This window comes from Carlito syrichta, unplaced genomic scaffold (genome assembly GCF_000164805.1).
Source record: "Carlito syrichta isolate Samal-C Ts95f unplaced genomic scaffold, Tarsius_syrichta-2.0.1 Scaffold112228, whole genome shotgun sequence".
Taxonomy (NCBI): Eukaryota; Metazoa; Chordata; class Mammalia; order Primates; family Tarsiidae; genus Carlito; species Carlito syrichta.
The window spans coordinates 396,669-418,768 of NW_007056324.1; the positions used below are offsets into that span (position 1 = coordinate 396,669).

The 22,100-nt window shown below is 43.0% G+C and overlaps 1 protein-coding gene across 1 annotated transcript in view; it reads right to left on the reverse strand.

Moving 5' to 3' along the window:
• The window catches only part of DNAI1 (dynein axonemal intermediate chain 1), a 68,277-nt gene that overhangs the window by 31,950 nt on the left and 14,227 nt on the right, over positions 1 to 22,100 (reverse strand). The window contains exons 2-8 of the mRNA XM_008070859.1: positions 12,090 to 12,122; positions 9,299 to 9,397; positions 9,017 to 9,097; positions 2,142 to 2,268; positions 1,762 to 1,874; positions 1,394 to 1,513; positions 16 to 75 (exon numbers count right to left, since the gene is read on the reverse strand). Of these exons, the coding sequence (XP_008069050.1) occupies positions 16 to 75; positions 1,394 to 1,513; positions 1,762 to 1,874; positions 2,142 to 2,268; positions 9,017 to 9,097; positions 9,299 to 9,397; positions 12,090 to 12,122 (633 nt within the window). The remainder of the gene's footprint in view (positions 1 to 15; positions 76 to 1,393; positions 1,514 to 1,761; positions 1,875 to 2,141; positions 2,269 to 9,016; positions 9,098 to 9,298; positions 9,398 to 12,089; positions 12,123 to 22,100) is intronic.

Below are 22,100 nucleotides of genomic sequence, written 5' to 3' on the forward strand. Positions count from 1 at the left end.
TGGCCCAGGTCTTACTTGATTGGCTGTGGCTGAAAAGTTTGTTCTGGGAGGAGGCTCCATCTGGCATTCTCTATCCTAGAGAACAAGACAAGAAACTCACAGAAAACTCTCAATTACTTCTCATTTAGCCCAACAGTATATCCTTGGGAGAAGAATTTTGCTTGGAACTGAGAAGAAGTGGGACACAGAGCTGGGGAAGTCGAGAGGGTCCTGGGCAAAGGACCAAATCATGCATTCAAAACTCATATTTTGTCCATTCTGGCCTTTTTCAGAAAAAGCGTAGGCTAGAAAGCAGGCAGGGAAGCCTAATTGTGCTGGGGTTTGTTTTTGTTTTTGTTTTGAGACAGGGTTCACTCTTTTGCCAAGGTTGCCAAGTGGCATGATCCCAGCTCACTGCAGCCTTGATTTCCTGGGCTAAGTGATCCTCCCACCTTAACCTCCCCAGTAGCTGGGACTCTACAGGTGCATACCACCACCTTTGGCTATTTTTTTTTTTGTAGAGACAAGGTCTCACTGTGTTGCCCAGGCCGATCTCAAACTCCTGAACTCAAGTAATTCTCCCTCCTTAGCCTTCCAAAGTGCTGGGATTACCGGCATGAGCCACCAAGCCTAGCCCTGATTATGCCAGTTTTAACCAAGATAGATTCTAAGTGAGGGATAAACAGATCTGCAGGAAGCCAGGCAAGGGCACAGAGGAAAGCCTCTGGCAGGTCATCAGCCGAATGCCCCTCACCCTGTAAAGACATCTCCCTAATACTAGGGTCTCTGGCTCCACCAGGGGAATGTGCCATTTCCTCGTTGTGCGTCACCCAGATTACCAGTGTCAATGTAGGGACCACACAGGGTGATGAGGTGCTGTAAAAAACTCACCCTGTAGAGCTCACTTTCTGTCTGCAGGCTCATTTCTGTAGAACATTGCCCTTACATGTGTGCGACTCTCACCTGAAATCCTGAGAGACTCCCTCAGCCTCGTTCTCAGGATCCTCCCTTATGGGGCAGGGAGGCTTTCTGGTCTTTTTCAGCTGGTCTACCACAGAGACCATTGCCTTCAGGTGAACTCTCTGGCCTCCCGCTCCCCTAGCACACTGTGTACTCCCCTCTCCTCCCAGGTCCTGGTTTCGACTCCCTCTGCAAAACCCAGTTTCAATTTAAGCCTCCCAGTGGGGTTTTGGAGGGCTCTAGGCTCCTTGTTACTACCTCTAAACTCCTTCCTGGATAGCTTACAGGGCCCTGAACATATATTCTCGCACTCCTTAGAGATAGAAACAATGGTGTCTGAACTATCACTCCTGCCAGGCCGAGGGCTATTGGGGCTGGGGCCAGGCCTGCTTCTTCCTTGCCATGCACAGTGCAGAGCTGCACAGCAAAGGGGCTAGGGTGGGGGCTGCTCTACCCGGAGAGGGTTGTTGAGGGTCTGTGAGGCCCTGTCACTGAAGTTGAACTGGTTAGTGAGCTTCAGCTCCTTGGGCTGCTTAGGAGTCATCATTTCTTCTTCAGTCACTTTTTCAACTGCCTAGAAATAAAGCCAGAGGATGAGGGTTCAGCTGTGAGAAGAAGGTGGTGGAGAATGGGGAATAGGAGGAAGTCCTGTCCTGGGATAGGAGGGAGGTGGAAGCGAGTGATGCTTCCAGACACGCTGGCACCTGCAGCCTCCAACTTCTCACCTTCAGTCTCCCTCCTCCCACCCCCATGTCACCCCTGAAGCCTCCATTCACAGCTTGAGCTGGAAGAGGAGGGATGGAGAGCAATATTATACTGTACCCCAGCTGCAGGTACATCTGTCTGACTTCCAGCTTCAGCTTCTAACTCCTTGGGCTCTTCATCTTCTTCAAGGTTTTCTTCTGAAATAATCAACTTGGCAGACTCTTGAGAACCTTGGTAGGATATTGCCAATAAGCCCAAAGGCTAAGCCTATTCCCTCAATCCCTGGCAGGAAGGGCCTTCTTGGTTTCTACCTTTCAGACCTCGCCTGTCCCGGTTGGTTGTCCTTTGCCTGAGAGTCATGGGTTAGCTCCCAGACCTATTCAGGACAGCCAGAGGTTTTATGTAAGCAGAGGTTCTGCAAAGTTCTAGCTTAGGGTTCTACTCCTTAGTGTGACCAGAGAAAGAGGATTTCAACTCAGGCTGGCCCAGAATCCTACCTGCCGCTAACTCAGCACGGTAATGCTGCCGCCGGCCTTCATCTGAGTCTTTGGGGATCAAGTTCCCAGCTTGAGTGTAGTGAACAGCCAGTTGGTCCACAAAGCCAATAAGCTTATATGTGCCTTCCTAAGAAGAGAGGGGCTGAGTCAGACCAGGGATTCCCAAAAGGGTTGGAGTTAGAATAGCATTTGCGTTCATTCTCTAAGGCCAAAGACAGTCCATCTTTGAGATAGGAAAGATTACTCACCAAATCCTCATTTATCCTGAAATTTTCACGCATTTCAGTTTAAAGAGGAGGAGGCAAATGAAAGCAAGTATTTTTTAAGGTTTTTATCAAAGATTTATTTTAAAATATCTTGCCCTTCCAACCTCAAGCAGCTCCAGATTTACCTATTACCAGCTCAAATGTCTTAGAATCCTACTTTCATGCCAAGGGATTCCAGGTCACTTTCCACACCACAGACCTGAGCGGGTCAGACATATCTGGCATGGCCCTCTCTCCACTGTACTTAGTGGATTCCATAGCTGGATAGATATCAGAGACAGCCACAGTTCTCCTGTTCCATATAAGACAACCACAGAGATCCAGAGAAGGTTTGGGTTTGGCATTTGTTCAGGTCACACAGAAAATGAGAAGCAGGATTAGGCTTATAGCCCAGGTAACTTTTTCACTCATTCTTCAACAAATACTTTTAATTATTTTATTTTATTTTAGACAGGGCCTCACTCTGTCACCCAGGCTGGAGTGTAGTGATATAATCATAGTTTACTGGAGCCTCAAATTCCTGGGATCAAGCAATCCTTCTGCCTCAGCCTCCTGAGTAGCTGAGACTACAGGCATATGCCACCACATCTGGCTAATTTTAATATTTTTTAGAGATGGGGTTTTGCTATTTTGCCCAGACTAGTCTCAAACTCCTGGTCTCAAGCGATCCTCTTTGCCTTGGCCTCTGAAAGTGCTGGAATTACAGGCATGAGCCACCGCACCAGGACCAAAAAATAATTTTTTAAGCCAGGTACAGTGGTTCATGTCTGCTATACCAGCACTTTGAGAGGCTGAGGCAGGAGGATCACTTGAGGCCAGGAGTTTGAGACCAGTCTGGGCAACATAGCAAGACTTCATCTCTAAAAATTAAAAATAGAAAAAATTAGCTAGATGTGGTGACACATGCCTGTAGTCCCAGCTATTTGGGAGACTGAGGCAGAAGGATTGCCTGAACCCAGGAAGTTGAGGCTGCAGTGAGCCATGATTGTGCTACTGTACTCTAGCCAGGACAACAGAGTGAGATTTTGACTCTAATAATAATAATAATAATAATAACAACAATAATTTTTGAACAGCTTCAATGTGCCAAGTATTCTTTAGATGCTTGGGATATAAAGCTGAGCAAAAGTAGATAGCAATTCTGCTTTCATACAGCTTATATATAGTCTGGTTCCTCTACACTGCCTCTCATTGATCAGCATCCTAGCAACCACTAAAATTGACTTTGATACCAGAGGTTCCTTCTTTCTTTTAAAACAGTTCTGCCAAACCCTCTTCAAGTCACATAGAAAATAATTATATTTGTCTGGCACACTAGGATAAACTCACAGCAGAGGCAACCAGTTCATGCGCTCCACTGCACCAGACCTATCTGTCCCTGGAGAGCTGGAAGGATCACCATCACACAGATTGGGAAGCTCTGCCTTAAAAAGTCACCACAAAGCCTTTCCTCTCTGAGCAACTCAGATGGGTGGGGAGACAGGACAGTGTGGTGGTTAAAAGCATGTTCTTTGGAGGCAGGCAGAATTGGTTTTAAATCTTTATTTAGTCTGTCCCTCATTATCTGCATGACCTTGGACTAAACCACTCTAAGCCCTAATTTCTTAATCTATGAAACAAGGTTAATAATATCTAAATTGTATGATAGTTGATGGTATTGAAGATAATGAAACAATCTATTAACACAGTGCCTGACACATAATACATGCTCAATATTAATGTTCAATAAAAATAGTAACTATAGGCTGGATCCACTGGCATGTACCTGTAGTTCCAGCTATGTGAGAGGCTGAGGTGGAAAGATCTCTTGAGCCCAGAAGTTCAAGAAGAAATGGGCAACATAGGGAGTCCCCATTTCTTAAAAAAAAAAATCACTATTTTGTGTGTAAAACTTTTGACAGTAAAAAAAAAAGTAACTATTATTATGATAACAGTTCCCAGGGAACAAATTATTTGTACAGCTGTCATTTGAGTTTTCCTCTTCATCTTGTCCCTAGCAGTTGATTGGGATCTTCCTCTTCAGCTTAGGAATGGAACTGAGACTCCATTGGTTCTGTGAGGGAAAGGGAGGTATGCCTAGATCTGCCTCTACACTCCAGCACGTCAAGGGAAAGTAGCAGCTTTAGAGACACAAAGCTCTTGGATCTCTCAGGACCAATGAGATGGAGACCAGCTCTGGGAGGCTGTTGGGAAGTTGAGTGAGAGGAGCCTGCCTGGGCATCTAGGGATACCAAAATGGAGCTGACTCCACGTGGAGTGCATTGGAACCAACAAACCAGCACCAATTCTCTGCCTGTATGGTGCTCACATGGCCAGCACACTGAGTCCTAGAGAAACCCTCTTTCAGGTGTCAGGACAGAAGCCTGTGGCGTGCCCCATGCGCCGGCATAAAATCAGGGAAGGTAAGGCAGCTTCCCTCTGACTGTTACAGGCTGCCCAAGGGAAGTCATTAGCTAAACTCATGAGTAGTACCTTTTAAGAAACACGTCTGGATTTGTTTCAGCCTCTTTGTGGAGAGGTTGCCTATATAGATTTAAATAAGAAGCAGTGTGTTCAAGAAGATTTTCACAAAAATTTGTACACGTATATTCATAGCAGCATTATTCATAATAATGTTCATAGCCGTATTATTCATAATAGCCAAAAAGCAGAAACAATCCAAATGACCATCATCTGATGAATGGATAAATAAAATGTGGCATATTCATACAGTGGAATATTATTTGGCAATAGAAAGAAATGAAGTCCTGACACATACTACAACATGGATGAATCAAACATTACATTAAGTGAAAGAAGCCAGCAACAAAAGGCCACATACTGTATGATTCCATTTATAGGAAATGTCCAGAATAGGCAAATCTAGAGAAACAGAAAACTTTTTAGTGGTGGCCTTGGCTGGAAGGGATGAAAGACTGAGGAGTGACAGTTAAGAGGTACAGGGTTTCTTTCAGGGGAGATGAAAATGTTTTAAAATTGATTGTGCTCCTTTGGGAGGCTGAGGTGAGTGGATTGCCTGAACCCGCGGGTTCGAGACCCGCCTGGGCAGCGAGACCTCATCTCTACAATAAATCAAAAAATTAGCTGGGCGTGGTAGCACGCGCCTGTAATTCTGGCTACTTGGAAGGCTGAGGCGGAAGGATCGCCAGAGCCCAGCAGGTCGAGGTTGCGGTGACCGGGAGCGGCCACTGCACTCCAGTCTGGGCGACAGAGTGAGACTCCAACTAAAAAAAAAAAAAAAAAATTGATTGTGCTGATAATTGTACATATAATAAAGGCCATCAAATTATACACTCTAAATGGACAAATTGTGTGGTATGTAAGTTATATCTCAACAAAACTGTTTTAAAAACAAAGAAAGAAATTATTATCTCCAGGGAAAAGGACAAGGAAGGGAGAGGAAGGTTTAATTTTTATTGTATTTTCATTTTTTAAATTCTTTGAAATCGATACCACAGGTTTCTATTTTATTTTTATTTTGTTTTATTTTATTTGTAGTTGGAGTCTCACTCCAAGGCTGGAGTACAATGGCATGCTCACAGCCACCGCAGCCTCGACCTGCTGGGTACAGGCAATCCTTTCATCTAAGCCTTCCAAGTAGCTGGCACTACAGGCATGCGCCACCACACCAGGCTAGTTTTTTTATTTATTGTAGAGACCAGGGGCTGGTCTCAAACCCCTGGGCTCAGGCAATTCTCTTGCCTCCACCTCCCACAGTGCTGGGACTTCAGGCATGAGCCACTGCGTCCAGCTTAAAAAACATTTTTTTTGCAGAGATGGGAGTCTCACTATGTTGTCCAGTCTGGTCTCAAACTCCTGGCCTCAAACTATCCAACTATCCTCTCACCTTGGCCTGCCAAAGTGCTAGAATTATAGGCATGAGCCACTACACCCACTCATATTTTTAAAAGTTTTTAAAGAAGCAGTGTGATATAGTTTTGAATCATACAAATGAATTCAAATCTTGCTTTGAATCCTGTCTCTATAACTGTTGTAATTTGTTGTTTATCTAATTTAATCTCAGTTTTTATAAAATGAAAATAAGAATCGTTTCTGTATCAAAGAAATGTGAGGATTATATGAGGCATTCTATGTAAAAGACTTATAAAGGACCTAACACGGGTACACAGTAAGCTTGAAACAAATGGATCTCGAAATAATGAAATAAAAAACATATGCATCATTTTCCCTTTAGCTCAGAATGTACACTGAAGTTATTTTCAGTCCATAATCACAGAAGCTGATCTTGTTATAGTTGAAAATAGTGTTGTCCCCATAATGACATGTCATATATGTGTCTACCAAGTCAAAATTCACCCCTGCCACATGTACTAAAAGAAGGCTCTGATGGGGTCACCAGCCTGTCTTTGATGTCAAGAGGCACTGAGACTAGAGCCTGCTGGGGCGTCCTCCTAGGCAGGAATGCTGGGGATGAGGGAGCAGCCAGCTCCTTTTGTCCAGAGGGGAGTTTGTACTCCATCCACGTGTATGGCTGACAGAAAACTCAGCGTCTGAATGCCCAGTAGTTTGTGTTAATGAAAAATATGCTATATATATTGAAAAAGTATTATTCTAACCAAATGATTCATTTAAAAATTCTTTTTTTTTTTAGTTGGAGTCTCACTCTGTCCCCCAGACTGGAGTGCAGTGGCCACTCCCAGCCACCGCAGCCTCGACCTGCTGGGCTCCGGCGATCCTTCTGCCTCAGCCTTCCAAGTAGCCGGAATTACAGTCATGCGCTACCACACCCAGCTGATTTTTTGATTTATTGTAGAGATAAGGTCTCACTGCCCAGGTGGGTCTCGAACCCGCGGGCTCAGGCAATCCACTCACCTCAGCCTCTCAAAGGCGCGGGATAACAGGCTGAGCCACCGATCCCGGCTAAAAATTCTTGAAAAGAGTAGCTCTGCAGGGCACTTAAGATACTGCAATTAGAAACAGGATCCCTACATATCACCATACACAAAAATTAACTGTAAATGGATCAAAGACCTAAACATAAAACCTCAAATTATAAGAATCTTAGAAAATGCGGGAGACACCCTTATGGAAATTGGAACTGGCAACCTATTCAGAACTCTAATGGACAATACCTTAAGAAATAAGATAGACAAATGGGACCTCATCAAACTAACAGGCTTCTACAAAGCAAAAGAAACCATCAATAGAGCAAGGAGACAGCCCACAGAACGAGAAAAGTATTTGCCAACTGTATATCTGACAAAGGCCTAATATCTAGGATCTACAAATAACTCAAACATGCCAAAAGGAAAAAAACAAACAGTTCCTTTAAAAAGTGGGCAAAAGACATGAATAGATACTTCTCCAAAGAAGATAAACAGGCAGCCAACAGACACATGAAAAAGTGCTCAGCCTTACTCATCATCAAAGAAATGCAGATCAAAACCACATTGAGATACCACCTAGCCCCAGTAAGAATGGCCATCATTAATAAAACAAACAACAGATGCTGGCGAGGATGTGGAGAAAAAGGAATGCTTCTACACTGCTGGTGAGAATGCAAACTAGTGCAATTTCTTTGGAAGACAGTGTGGTGATTTCTGAAAGAACTGGAAATTGACCTTCCATATGACCCAGCATTCCCCTATTGGGAATATACCCAATATTCCCAATCATTCTACAAAAAAGATACCTGCACACGTATGTTTGTTGCAACTCTATTCACAATAGCAAAAACATGGAACCAATCATGTTGCCCATCAAAGCTGAACTGGATTTAAAAAATGTGGTACATATATACAATGGAATATTAAGCAGCAATAAAGAAGGACAAATATATGGACTTCACAGCAACTTGGATTTGGAGTTGATCATACTCAGTGATCTATCACAGAAACAAAGAACAGAGTACCATATGTTCTCACTCATAAGTGGACCTTGAACAATTATAATACTATAATAAAGTGATTGGCAGTAATGGGAAACCGTCAGGGGAGCGGGGGTGGGATTGGCAGTAGAGGAAAACTGCTAGGGGAGGGAGGGGCATACCTCATCAACAAGGGTACCTGCATAATCAATGTTTGTATATCTAACTCTGAATTGTACCCCACATCTTTAAAATTTAAAAAAAAAATTTTTTTTAAGATACTGCAATTAGCAAGACTGCATAGGAGATTCAGAAAGAAATTTCAGCCAGGTGTGGTGGCTCATGCCTGTAATCCCAGCACTTTGGGAGGCAGAGGCGAGAGGAGTGCCTGAGCCCCTGGGTTCGAGACTAGCCTGGGCAATATGGCGAGACCTCCTCCCTACAAGAAATTTAAAAAAACTAGCTGAGCATGGTGGCACACGCCTATAGCTCCAGCTCCTTGGAAGGCTGAGGCAGAAGGATCGCCTGAGCCTAGCAGGTTGAGGTTGCAGTGGCTGTGAACGTGCCACTACACTCCAGCCTGGGTGACAGAGTGAGACTCCAACTCAAAAAAAAAAAAAAGAAAATGTCAAAATCTCTGGAAAACTCCAGGAGTTTAGCCAAGGACCTCTGTTTAAAAGTGATCTCCTCTAGAATAACTGAGAGTCTTTTGCGATGTAGCAAGTCACGGTCACTCCAAAGAGATAAATATGAAGACCCCTGCCCAGGAGGGGATGACTTACTTTGAAGTTGTACCTGACAATGTTCTGGGGTGCATGTGGGTTGTTGGCCGTCAAAATCCGAGTGAATTCCTCCTTTAACTCCTGAGGAAGAGAAATGCCAAGAGGATCATACATGAAGGCCCCCCGCCCCCTGCCCCACCAAATCTGAGGATTAGAAGAATCCCCCAGGGTATCAGCAGATATCTCACACCCAGGTTCTGTGCAGGCCCCTTATCAATGCTGTGGAAGAACACATTCCTGAAGCTGGAAGGGTGGAAGGAGCAAGGATGGGAGGCTACTCACCGCATCAGTCAACTCCAGCTGGTCTGGGGGTCTAACTGCGGCTTTGGAATGGTTCCATTCATCTGTCCCTTCTACCACGTCTGTCCCTGATTCTTCATCCTGGACAAAAATCTCACATGAGGGTTGGGAGCATCTCATCTGCTTGGACAAGCAAACAGTGCTTGTCCTCCCTCAGGGCAGAGTTGGCCATGATCTTCTAGGCAATGAAAACTCTGGCTTGAGCAGTTCCTTTGGACTTCTCCATAAGTGGTGTGTGTACATTTTGTAGTCTGTACAAGGGCAGAGCTTGGTTTCTAGGAGGACTTGTGATGATGGGCTTCTTGCAGTGAGTCTTAGACATCAAGAAAGGATATCAAACTCTCACTTCAACTCTAATTTATATTTTGTCTTCCAATCTGTCATCTTAAGTTAATGCTCTCTGTACTTAGTTACTGTAAGCCTCACAGTCCCCTTGGAGTAAAAATCAATCAAGGACTAGAAGAGGGTTTGTCTTTTCCTGGTAGACATTTAAACACCTTGCAAAATGGCCCATGACATTTTTAGGATGTTCAGCCTTACTAGCAATCAATATTATGCCCCCCAAAAATGTATTTTTCAAACTGGCAAACTAGAAAACAATCAGTCAAACAAAACTAATATCCAGTGTTGGTGAGGTAGTGGGAAAACAGGCACCTGCAAATTAGAACAATCTTTCTGAAGAGCAATTTGAAAGTCTTTATCAAAGCCTAATAATTTTTTTTTTACTCTTTTACCCAAATTTCTATGTGTAGGAATTTATTTTAAAGAAATGACCAAAGACATGCCCAAAGATTTAGGTGTATGGATGTTTGCTAAAAAATTAATAATAATAGTGAAAAAGGACACATCTAAATGTACAACAATGAGGCATGGTTGAACAAATTATGGCATAGTCTTAGAAACATATGGTAAAATATTATGCAGTATTTTCCAATGATGCTATAAAAGTTTATTGGCAATGGAAGACACACTAATTTGTGTGTGTGTGTGAAAACAGTTTATGAAATAACACGGACAGTTTGAGTCCATTAAAAAATAAGTCGGTCGGGCTCGGTAGCTCGGCCTGTAATCCCAGCGCTTTGGGAGGCTGAGAGTGGATTGCCTGAGCCCGCGGGTTCAAGACCCGCCCGGGCAAATTGGTGAGACCTCATCTCTACAATAAATCAAAAATTAGCAGGGCGTGGTAGCGCGCACCTGTAATTTCAGCTACTTGGAAGGCTGAGGCGGAAGGATCGCCAGAGCCCAGCGGGTCGAGGCTGCGGTGGCCGGGAGCGTGCCACTGCACTCCAGTCTGGGCGACAGAGTGAGACTCTAACTCAAAAAAAAAAGTGTCTAGACTGGACTAGGTGGCTCAGCCTATAATCTCAGCACTTTGGGAGACCAAGGCAAGTGGATTGCCTGAGTCCGTGGGTTTGAGACCAGCCTGAGCAACTTGTCAAGACTTCATCTCTACAATAAATAAATTTTTAAAAAAATTAGCCAGGTGTGGTAATGTGTGCCTGTAGTTTTGGCTACTTGGAAGGCTGAGGTGGAAGGAGATCGTCGGAGCCCAGCAGGTCGATGCTGGTGGCCGTGAGTATGCCACTGCACTCCAGTCTGGGCAATGGACTCAAAACTCAAGACTCAAGACTCAACTCAAAACTCAAAGACTTCAACTAAAAAAAAAGTCTAGGCTGGGCATGGAGGCTCACGCCTATAATCCCGGCACTTTGAGAGGATTGCCTGAGCTCACAGGTTCGAGACCAGCCTGGGCAACTTGGTGAGACCTCATCTTTACAATAAATTTAAAAAATTAGCCGGGCATGGTGGCATATGCCTGTAGTTCCAGCTACTTGGAAGGCTGAGGTGGAAGGATCACCTGAGCCCAGCAGGTTGAGGCTGCAGTGGCTGTGAGTATGCCACTGCACTCCAGCCTGGGCAACAGAGTGAGACTCTGACTCAAAAAAAATAAAAAAATAAAATAAGTCTATATCTCTCCCTCTAATCTCTAAAAGAAAAATAAATACATGTAATTTTTATATATGCATAAAAACATCTGGGAAGACATAACATCACATGTTTATCAAGGTTATTCTAGGGTGATAGGTTTAAGGGTGATTTTAGTATTATTCCTTTAGTTCATTTGAATTTTCTAAAAATATGTACTAAGAGGGACCCCAAAAAATCCAGAATTTATTTATAAAAAATTGTGTATTTATTCTTACATGTTTAAACTTCAGTACTCTTTGATGCAATATACCTATAGAGATGCTTTTTCCCCTGCTCAAAACAGTTTTTGAACTCATCAATTCTGATGCCTTTTAGTGTTTCAACCATTTTTTATTTTACCTCTTCCACACTGGTAAAACGTTTCCCTTTGAGGATTTTTTCCATCCGGGGAAACAAAAAAAAGTTGCTCAGGTGAGATCGGGTGAATAGGGAGGATGGGGCACAGTCACGCCATTTCTGGTCAAAAAACTGCTGAACATTCAGCATGGTGTGGACAGATGTGCATGTAAATCAGCCATCACGAAATGGGCAAACACATTGAGAGAATCTTAAAAAAAAATTCACTGAAGCTGAACACAACCTCTCACAACAAAGCTAGTTGGTACACTGATGCCGGTGGGTTTCTAGAACCCTAACCTAGCCAGGAAACCTATACTACAAAGGACCTGCCCTCTGGAAGATAAAGCTAGTTTTTTTGGGGGGTCCCCCACTCATAAATACTATTTTCAACAGAAAAAATGCTATTAATAGTTTACTGAGAGACTGTGGTGGTCTCAACACTTACTTTCTTTCTGTTTCCTCTGACAATGCAGATACTCTGAATGAAGAACAGAAAACAGAGGGTAAGTCATAAGCAGATTGACATGGAAGTATCACAAATGGTATTTCAGGGAGGCTTTCACCCAGGGACCTCATAGACAAAGGACATTGAGCTTTCCCAAGCCTCAGAAACAGTCTTAGTAACATCCTCAGTGGCAATATGTTTTTCTTAGTCCAGCCAAAGAGGTCCTGTATCTGAAGAAATCTCATCAGCATCAATGGGACTGATCAATGAAGAGCAACCAGGTACCTTAGCACTGGGAATTTCTTATGTGCAACAAGTTCAACAAGTACTTTTAAAGCATATTCTAAGTGTTCAGCTCTGTACTGGGCAATACGAAGCTTCAAAGTCATATTATATTCATAAGCACTTGTTTGGGATGAATAAACACGCTTTACAAGCAGGTACTTTATTTGCTTTGTACATTGCTGCATCTCCAGCATCTAGAACAACGCTCAGAATATAGTAGGCGTTCACAATATTTATTGAATAAAGGAATGAATGCCATTAAAACTCATTAGTCATCATGACCCTGGGAAAAGTATTTTTCCTCTCTGGGCTTCAGTTTCCTCATCAGTAAAATGCATAGGATTGAATATTATGACCTTCCAGTTCTAATATGCTTAAATTCTATGTTCCCAAGAACATGCTCAATTCAATTTGATAAACATTAGTAGAACACCTACTTATAGTCAGGTACTAACCTATGCAGAAAGATGAGGTCCCTACCCCAGTTTGTTCAGGGTCCCTGGAGGGCAGACAAGTGTGATCGATGCTCATCACTCACTCATTCAACTTATGTTCTTTCAAAAGCCAGCTCTGTGCCAACAATAGAGATATGTGTGCCCAGGGTGTGATAGAAGTATACCGGGTACCTATCCAGCCTGGGATGCACAGAAAAAGCTTCCAGAGGTGACCATTTCTTGACTGAGTGTCAAAGGACAAGTGTGTGTTGCCCTGGTGGAGAAAATATTTTTCAGAAGTAGAAAACAACATGTCCAAAAGCAAGAGAAGAACAATGACATAGACAGTAAGACAGTTCACCAAACAAACAGACACAAATCCTGCAGTGTATATACAGAACAAATAGGTGTTTCAGGTTGTCAAGCATGCGAGAGATCAGTGAGGGCTGGAGACGTGAATGAAGGAGGGGCTCTTGGAAGGAGCAGGCCTAGAGCACTGAAGGAGTCAAGGCAGAGAGGAGCCAAAGAGCACACATTGGTGGCAGAATGGCACATTGGAAAGAGACCTCTGCTCCCAGCTCCCTCACTGATCACCTCTGTGATTGAAGGGAAGTTTCTGGGGTACTGGTTTCCCAAATGCAAAGTGAGAGAGTTAGGCTAGATAGGCTCTTATAGCTCTTACATGATAGGGTCTTTGGGAGAGGCTTGGATGGTAGAAGGGAGGAATGATTCCAGGGGAAGAGAAAAGCATGTTTCCGCTTGGGCTGGGACTGTTGCTGGTAGGGCGGGTAGCGGGATTCAGATTTCTGCCAGGTTGCCAACGTTTCCAGTGATGGGAACCCTTCTCTGAGGCTAAGCCACATGAGCCAGAAAGCTGCTTTCCTTTGAAGAGACTCTGATCCCTAAGGTAACGAGATGGAAGCGTCACAACGTGCAACAGCTTTCCAGCCCACATTAGAGAACTGGGGGGCCAATCCCAACCCAAACCACCAGCCGTAAATAGAAAACGAGATCCAGTTACCACTGCCCCCTATAAATATGTCTGTAAAACATTTATCTGGCAATAAAAGAACTGACAAGGCAATTTGAGTGTAATTGTTTTTGGCAGTTGGAAATATTTCAATTAACACACTATAAAAGCCACACTATAATAAATGCAAAACAGGCCAATGAAATCAGCTACAGCCCTGACTTCCCAACCATGGCAAAGGAGATCGAATGTCAGGCTGACACTTTGGGCTCTTGGTCTTCTAGAAGGAGAAGGCTGAGATAGACAAGCCTGAATTCCTGAAAGGCCTTTGATGGTCCCTCCCAGAAGTCGTCAAACCACAGAAGAAGAAAGCCCAAACTCCCTCCCTTGGCCCTCAGAATTCCATCATTTGGCCCAAGTCCCCATTCCATCCTGCTACCACTCTCATGTGCTAGGACTTCCAGGTGCAGGCCAGTGAGTCCCTGTGCCTGGCCTGTGCCATCTCACCTCTCCACCATGCTGACACTATTCCTTCTGTCAGGAATCCTTCTTTCCCTTCCCTCCCCCTGCTCCCACTGTCTCTGCCTAACAAAACCTTACCCAACTAGCCTCTGCTAGTCCTGTAACTATCTCTTCCTGACATGTTACCACCTTTTTTCTACCTCCTTCTACTCTTTCTTTCCTCACATTGAACAAGACTATCCTTGCATCACCAGAAGTACTGGCTGTTGTGAAATGAAGGATCAAATGTATTTTCAAATAGACATTCTGTTGTCTCAGGGTTTGGTCTATAGAAGGTGAAAGTATTATGAAAAGTTTGGTCTATAGAAGGTGATAGTATTATGACAGTGTTCTGAAAAGAAGCATAATACTGCAGTACACATGGGAGGTGGCTTGATATTCTTATACTATTGACCAAATAAGGTCCTCTTCTCTTGGACAGGTCATTCTATTTGGCTACAGGAAATGTCTATGAAGGAATGAAGCAGGGAAAGAAAATCCATCCAGCCCACCTTGGTAGATAACTTAGCCCTGGTGATCAATGTCATAGCAAATGTTCCAGGTTGAACTCCTTCACAGTAGAGTTTTTTTCTATTTTCATTGTTACAGATTTCTGTGTGAGCCCCATGAGGACAGGAACTGTCTTACTCATCTTTGTACCACTAGCAGAGAGAGAGAGCCCAGTACTTGGATGAAATTCACCTACCCTTATAAGATCACTCAGCAGCCTGGTGATCACCTCTCATTTCTCTTAGAGGATATGACATTACTGAGGGCTCCCTCCCTCCCTCCTTCTTGAAACTTCTCCTCCACTTTCGTTTTCATGTCACTGATCTCTCCAATGGTTCCTTCTCAATGTCCTTGATCCCTTCAGGGATATATGATTGACCCTTTGGTCTTTTTCTACACATTCCCCTTGGGTGCTTTTATCCCTACCCATAGCTTCATATTCTACCTTATGATAAAGCTCAAATCCATCTTATGATAAAGCTCAAATCTATTTCTGTAGTTTAGATTTCCCAGAAACTCATATTCAAATTGGTGGCAAAATACTCAAACTCAATATCTTCAAAACAGACTTTATTATGTTTTTTTTCACCCTTGACTGCCACTTTCTCCAGTACGCCTCTCTCGCACAAGCGCACCACCATCCATTTAGTCACCCTAAATTGGGAATCATTAAAGATGCCTGCCTTGGCTCAAGTGGCTCAAGCCTGTAATCCCAGGACTTTGGGAGGCTGAAGCAAGAGAATTGCTTGAGCCCAGGAGTTCTAGACCAGCCTAGGCAAGACCTCATGTCTACAAAAAAAAAAAAATCAAAGAAATTAGCCAGTCATGGTGGTATGCACCTGTAGTCCTAGTTACTCTGGAGGCTGAGGTGAAAGCCTCGTTTGAGCCCAGGAGGTCAAGGCTGCGGTGGGTGAACTGTGAATGTGCCGCTGCACTCCAGCCTGGGTGACAGAGTGAGACCCATGGATAGAAGGAAGGAAGGAAAGAGAGAGAGAGAGAGAAAGGAAGGAAGGAAGGAAGGAGGAAAGAAGAAGGGAGGCAGGGAAGAAAAAAAAGATGCCTGCCTTTTCTTCACCCTCTCATTAGCATTATGTTTCAAAGTCTAACAATTTTATTTCTTTAATATCTTTCATAACCATCCTCTTCATTTACAACTCCCCTTAACTTAGGCCCTTAATATCTTTTGCCTAACTACATTTAATCTTCCCGACTCCCATTTTTCTCCACTCTAATAATTATATCATTATCATTATTTTCAGCTACTGAGCACTTACTCTGGCCCAGTCATTTACTAAGCTATTTATACACATTATTTCATTAGTCTTCACAACCACCCTATGGGTAGGAGCTATCATTATCCCTACTTTATAGATGAGAAAATTGAGGTATAGTGAGAACAAGATACTGACCCAAAGTTGGCCAGGATTTTAACTCAAACTGTTTATCACTATCTATAAATGATCTTCTTAATACACAAACCTGATTATGTTACTCACCTAATTTAAAGCTTCTAATGGCTCCCCATCAGCCATGAGATGAAACCTAACATGGCATTCACTGCATCTACCCTTTTCCTTCTATAGCCACACTCAGTTACTTAAAATTCTCCTTAAGCTTATGTGGGAAAGAACCATGTAAGCAGAAAAACTGAGTGTGTGTGCCTGGCTGTCAGATACACCTTCTGACCTTGGGAGGCGAGAGTGGCTGACCTGGTAGGGATTCCCACATAAACTGTCTCCTCTCTCTCTCAACGTTCACGGGACTTCTTTCTTTCTTTCTTTCTTTCTTCCTTTCTTTTTTTTTTTTGAGTTGGAGTCTCACTCTGTCACCCAGACTGGAGTGCAGTGGCCGCTCCCAGCCACCGCAGTCTCAACCTGCTGGACTCCGGCGATCTGTCCGCTCGCCCTTCCAAGTAGCTGGAATTACAGGCGCGTGCTACTACGCCCGGCTAATTTTTTGGATTTGTTGTAGAGATGAGGTCTCGCCAAGTTGCCCAGGCGGGTCTCGAACCCGTGGGCTCAGGCAATCCACTCACCTCAGCCTCCCAAGGCGCGGGATTACAAACTGAGCCACCGAGCCTGGCTCACAGGACTTCTTTCTAAAGCACCTAACTTCACTATACAGTGTCACACATCTTTCTTCCCTCAATACAACCAACCATGATGCCTGGCCACAATGAATACTCTTCCACCAGGCCTGCCTCTGCATGGGTCCTCCTACCCCATCAAGATGCTGCCTCTCTGGGCCTCTAACCACCTTGCTCTTTTAGCATATTTTGGATCATTTCCTTGGCTCAGCACCAAGGAAGTGGACGATCTTTGGGTTAGCTTCCTTCCTAGTTTGACCCATCCCTGAGGACTGTCCTTTTCCATAAGTGGCCCTCATTATAGCCCCACGCAGTCTGTCCTAGGACACTTGAGGAAGTAAAAGGGTAGAAAGTAGGTTCCAAAGAAGTCTGGAGAGCCATGGAGAGGAGTTGAAAGAGAATGACATAGCTGACAAGAGATATTCTCACACACAGCAGTGACACACCAAGAGCAGATATTTGAAGTCTATTAGCCTAACACAATCTGTGGTGGGGGTAGGGAAGGGAACGGGGCAGGCAGTTGACCACCATCTCTAGCCGCAATCTAGTGAGCAATCACTAATAGCTGGGCACCTTGCTAGACATTGTACATTCATTATACCCAATCTTCACAGGTTCCCTGCAAAGTAGGTAAAACTCTTCCTACTTCATTTTATTTGAGTTGGAGTCTCACTCTGTTGCCCAGGCTAGAGTGCAGTGGCATTATCACGGCTACTATAGCCTCTACCTGGGCTTAGATAAAACAGAGATCCTTCTGCCTCAGTCTCCCTAGTAGCTGGAACCACAGGCTCATGCCACCATACCCAGCTAATTTTTTGACTTATTATAGAGACGAGGTCTTGCCAAGTTGCCCAGGCTGTTCTCAAATCCCTGGGCTCAAGCAATCTTCTCACCTCAGCCTCCCAAAGTGCTGGGATTAGAGGCGTGAGTCACCACACCCAGCCTCTTCCCATTTTAAAGACAAGGATATTGAGATTTGCTCAGATCAAACAATATGGTCAATGGAAAGAGATATTGAAAACAAAAATTCTGGTCAATGTAAGAGATGATTATTATTACCAATTACTGGGCATTTAATCTGCATTTAGACCTGTTTTGGTTCATGATCAGTATAAATGACCTATTTGTCTCTGAGCACATTTTAGGGATAAATATGGGTTCAACAGTTCTTAAGCTGTTTCCTATCATAAAGATATAATTTTTAGAAAACAAGTATGTGATCAGATGGAGCTATGAACCCAAGTGTGGGCTTTTAAGTCAACTGTACTTAGGGTCAAGTTCCTACTCTGCTACCTGCTAATTTTGTGACCCTAGGCAAGTTGTCTTCTCTGAACCTCAGTATCCTTGTCTTTAAAATGGGCATCATAACAACACCCTCTCAGACAATCAGGCTTACTATGAGGATTAAATAAGTCAATGTTAAAGTGCATGGTGTGGTGTGTTTTATATTCACATAGCCATAATGTGGGCCCAATAAATAATAGCTGATAGCATTACATTCACAATATTCACAATCAATAGATCCTGCTCTGCCCTCAGCACACAGGATCTGTGTGGTCCTTTGCCTACTAGATAGCATCTGCCCTGGGTATGACCAGAGCCTTCACAGCTCACAACTCCACTGAAGAGTTCAATGCTGAAATATGACTGTTCCTGGAAAGTGGCGCTCTTCGAAGCATGCAAACCTACAGATGCTGCATCCTCCTCCCTGGGGCCCAGGAGACTTGTTTACCATTTCAGTTGTCTAGGTCCTTATTTTAAAACTCACTAACAGGTTTCCATTAAGCTAAATTGAAACTAAATACCTCACCAGCTTGCAATTTCTGTTTCTAAAAGGGTAAAAGCTCTTAATCCCAAAGGAATAGCAATTCACCAACAAATCTTCTTCTAGCTACACTGCAAACATTTTAAATCCTTGAGCATAATGTGGTGTCTAAAGCACACAGAAGGCACTTAATAAGTGTTTGTAGTTGAAAGAAATATTAAGATTTTGGCCTGGGCGCAGTGGCTCAAGCCTGTAAACCCAGCACTTTGGGAGGCTGAGTTGAGGGAATTGCCTGAGCCCATGGGTTCAAGACCAGCCTGGGCAACTTGGCTAGACCTTATCTCTACAATAAATCAACAAATTAGCCAGGTGAGGTAGCATGCCCTGTAGTTCCAGCTACTTGGAAGGCTGAGGGGGAAGGATCACCTGAGCCCAGCAGATCAATGCTGGGGTGACCGTGTGCATGCCGCTGCACTCCAGCCTGGGTGAAGGAGTGAGACTCCAACTCAAAAAAAATTTTTTTTTTAAATTCAGGGCAACAGGCTCTATGATATATTGCAGTGCAGATGCCAATTGATATGAACTGTTTGTAGGGTAATTTGGCAATGTATACCAGAGTTTAAAATGCATATACCAGCCGGGCTCGGTGGCTCAGCCTGTAATTCCATGCCTTTGGGAGGCTGAGGTGAGTGGATTGCCTGAGCCTGCGGGTTCGAGACCCGCCTGGGCAACTTGGCGAGCCCTCATCTCTACAATAAATCAAAAAATTAGCCGGGTGTGGTAGTGTGTGCCTGTAGTTCCAGCTACTTTGAAGGCTGAGGCGGAAGGATCACCGGAGCCCAGCAGGTCGAGGCTGCGGTGGCCGGGAGCGGCCACTGCACTTCAGTCTGGGCGACAGAGTGAGACTTCAACTCAAAATAAATAAATAAATAAATAAAATGCATATACCTTTTAACCCAGCAACTTCATTTTCTTGAATTTTTCCTATAGAAATATTCATACTTGCATAAGATGCATGTACAAAATTGCTTGTTGCAGTATTATTTGTAATATTTTTAAATGGAAAAAACATAAATATTCATCAATAGGGACCTAGTTAAGCAAATCAAATAATATAAATTATTCTAGCAATTCAATGGGATATTATGCCTATTTTTAAAAGAATGACTATTATATGATATGGTGACTGTAGTAATAACAATGTATTTATTCTTTAAAATTGCTAAGAGATTATATTTTACTTTATTTTATTTATTATTATTATTTTTTTTTTTTTTTAGAAAGCAGAATTTATTGAGAGGACAGAAAAGCTCCCACATGGGAAAGGACCCGAAGGGGTTGCCCGAGACTAGATTTTAATTATTCTCACCACAAAAAATTATAAGTATGTGAGGTAATGCATGTGTTAATTAGCTTGACTTAGCCATTCCACAGTGTATACGTATTTTGCAATAGTATGTTGTACATGATGCATGTATACAGTTTTGTCAATTTAAAAATAGTATATTACTGAAAAATGAATAAGTAAAATAAAAAGAATGAGATAAATCTTTATGTATTATTATAGAAAGCTCTCCAAGATATGTTGTCAAATAATAAGGCAAGTTACAGGAATAGATGCCCCATCTGTTTACTTTAAGAATAGGTGTGCATGTGTATTTGCATATACATGCAAGATTTCTGGAAGAATGTATAGAATCTGTTGACAGTGGTTTTGTCCAGGCAGTGTGACAGGAGAATTGTGGGAAGAGGTACTAATATTGTTCACCTTATATTCATTGTCATGATTTTAATATTTTAAATATGAATGTGTTTTGCTTTTATCATGTAAAATGATAATTAAGAATTTAAAAATCAACAAAGTACAGTTAAAGAAGTTTTTCTTATTTATTAATGAAGTGTTAATACCGAGCTCAGAATGCAGGAAAAGAGGATACAAGACCAGCCCCATGCCTTTCTGGAAGCCCAGGAGTGCAGAAGACAATGCTGTAAAAACCTTCCCAGATAAGATTGCAGGAAGCAAAACAGTACAGGACTTAAAAGCTAGTGCCAGCATTTGGGAGGCCAGGTGAGAGGATTGTTTGAGTCCAGGAGCTCCAGACCAGCCTAGGCAACACAGGGAGACCCTGTCTCTACAAAAAAAATTAGCCAGGCATGGTGGAGTACACCTGTAGTCTCATCTACAAAGGAAGATGAGGCAGAAGGATTGCCTGAGCCCAGGAGGTCAAAACTGCAGTGAGCCATGATAGTGCCACTGTACTCCAGCCTGGGTGACAGAGTGAGATTCTGACTCAAAAAAAAAAAAAAAAAAAAAAGAAAGAAAGAAAGAAAAAGAAAAGGAAAACAAAGTTAGAGCCTTAGCTGCATTCCTAGCTTTGCTATGAATATGAACTATATGTAATAACTCGATCAAGGTGTTTAGTCTCTAATTCTCATTTTCTCATCAATAAGCCTTCAAGTACCAGTAATGATGTAGATCTTGTTGTTGTCATTATTTCTATTATTCCATTGTAGTCTGCCATGCAAGGCAATTGAATTCCATTCTGAGGGTATGTAACAAATAATTTCGAAGCATGTTGTCCAGGTCCCAAGAAGTCTTATCAGAAATGAGTCTGTAAATGTCAGGATGTCACAGCAAAGTGATGACCATAAAAACATTTTCCATCTATATAGCATCTTTCAGTTTACTAACCATTAGTACAGCTTCTCATTTGACCATTATAAGAATCTTTTGTGGATGGATGTTTAATCTTGTCAGTATTTTTTTCTAAATCTATTGAGATATCATCATCACATCATTTTTCCTCTTTATTCTGTTAATGTGAGAAAATATTTTGACTTTTTTTTTTTTTTTTTTGAGTTGGAGTCTCACTCTGTCACCCAAACTGGAGTGCAGTGGCCGCTCCCGGCCACTGTTGCCTTGACCTGCCGGGCTCCGGCGATCCTTCCGTCTCAGCCTTCCAAGTAGCTGGAACTGCAGGTGTGCGCTACCACGCCCAGCTAATTTTTTATTTATTGTAGAGATGAGGTCTCGCCAAGTTGCCCAGGTGGGTCTCGTACCTGCGGGCTCAAACCCACTTACCTCCGCCTCCCAAAGTGCTGGGATTACAGGGTGAGCCGCTGAGCCCAGCCTACTTTGACTTTTTAAATGTTGAGATAATTTTGCATTCTTAGGATAAACTCCACTAGGTCTATGTTATTCTTTTTACATATTGCTGGAACAGATTTGATAATATCTCGTTAAGGATCTTTTGCATTTATGTTCATGAGGGGTATCAGCCTGTAATTTTCTATTAGTGTAATAGTTTTGATTTTGACATCAGGATTATGCTGATGTCATAAAATGTGTTGAGACATGCTCTCTTATCCTTTATTTTTTGAAAGACTGTGTGTACAATTATTGGTTTTTGGTTTTTTTTGAGTTGGAGTTTCACTCTGTCGCCCAGGCTGGAGGGCAGTG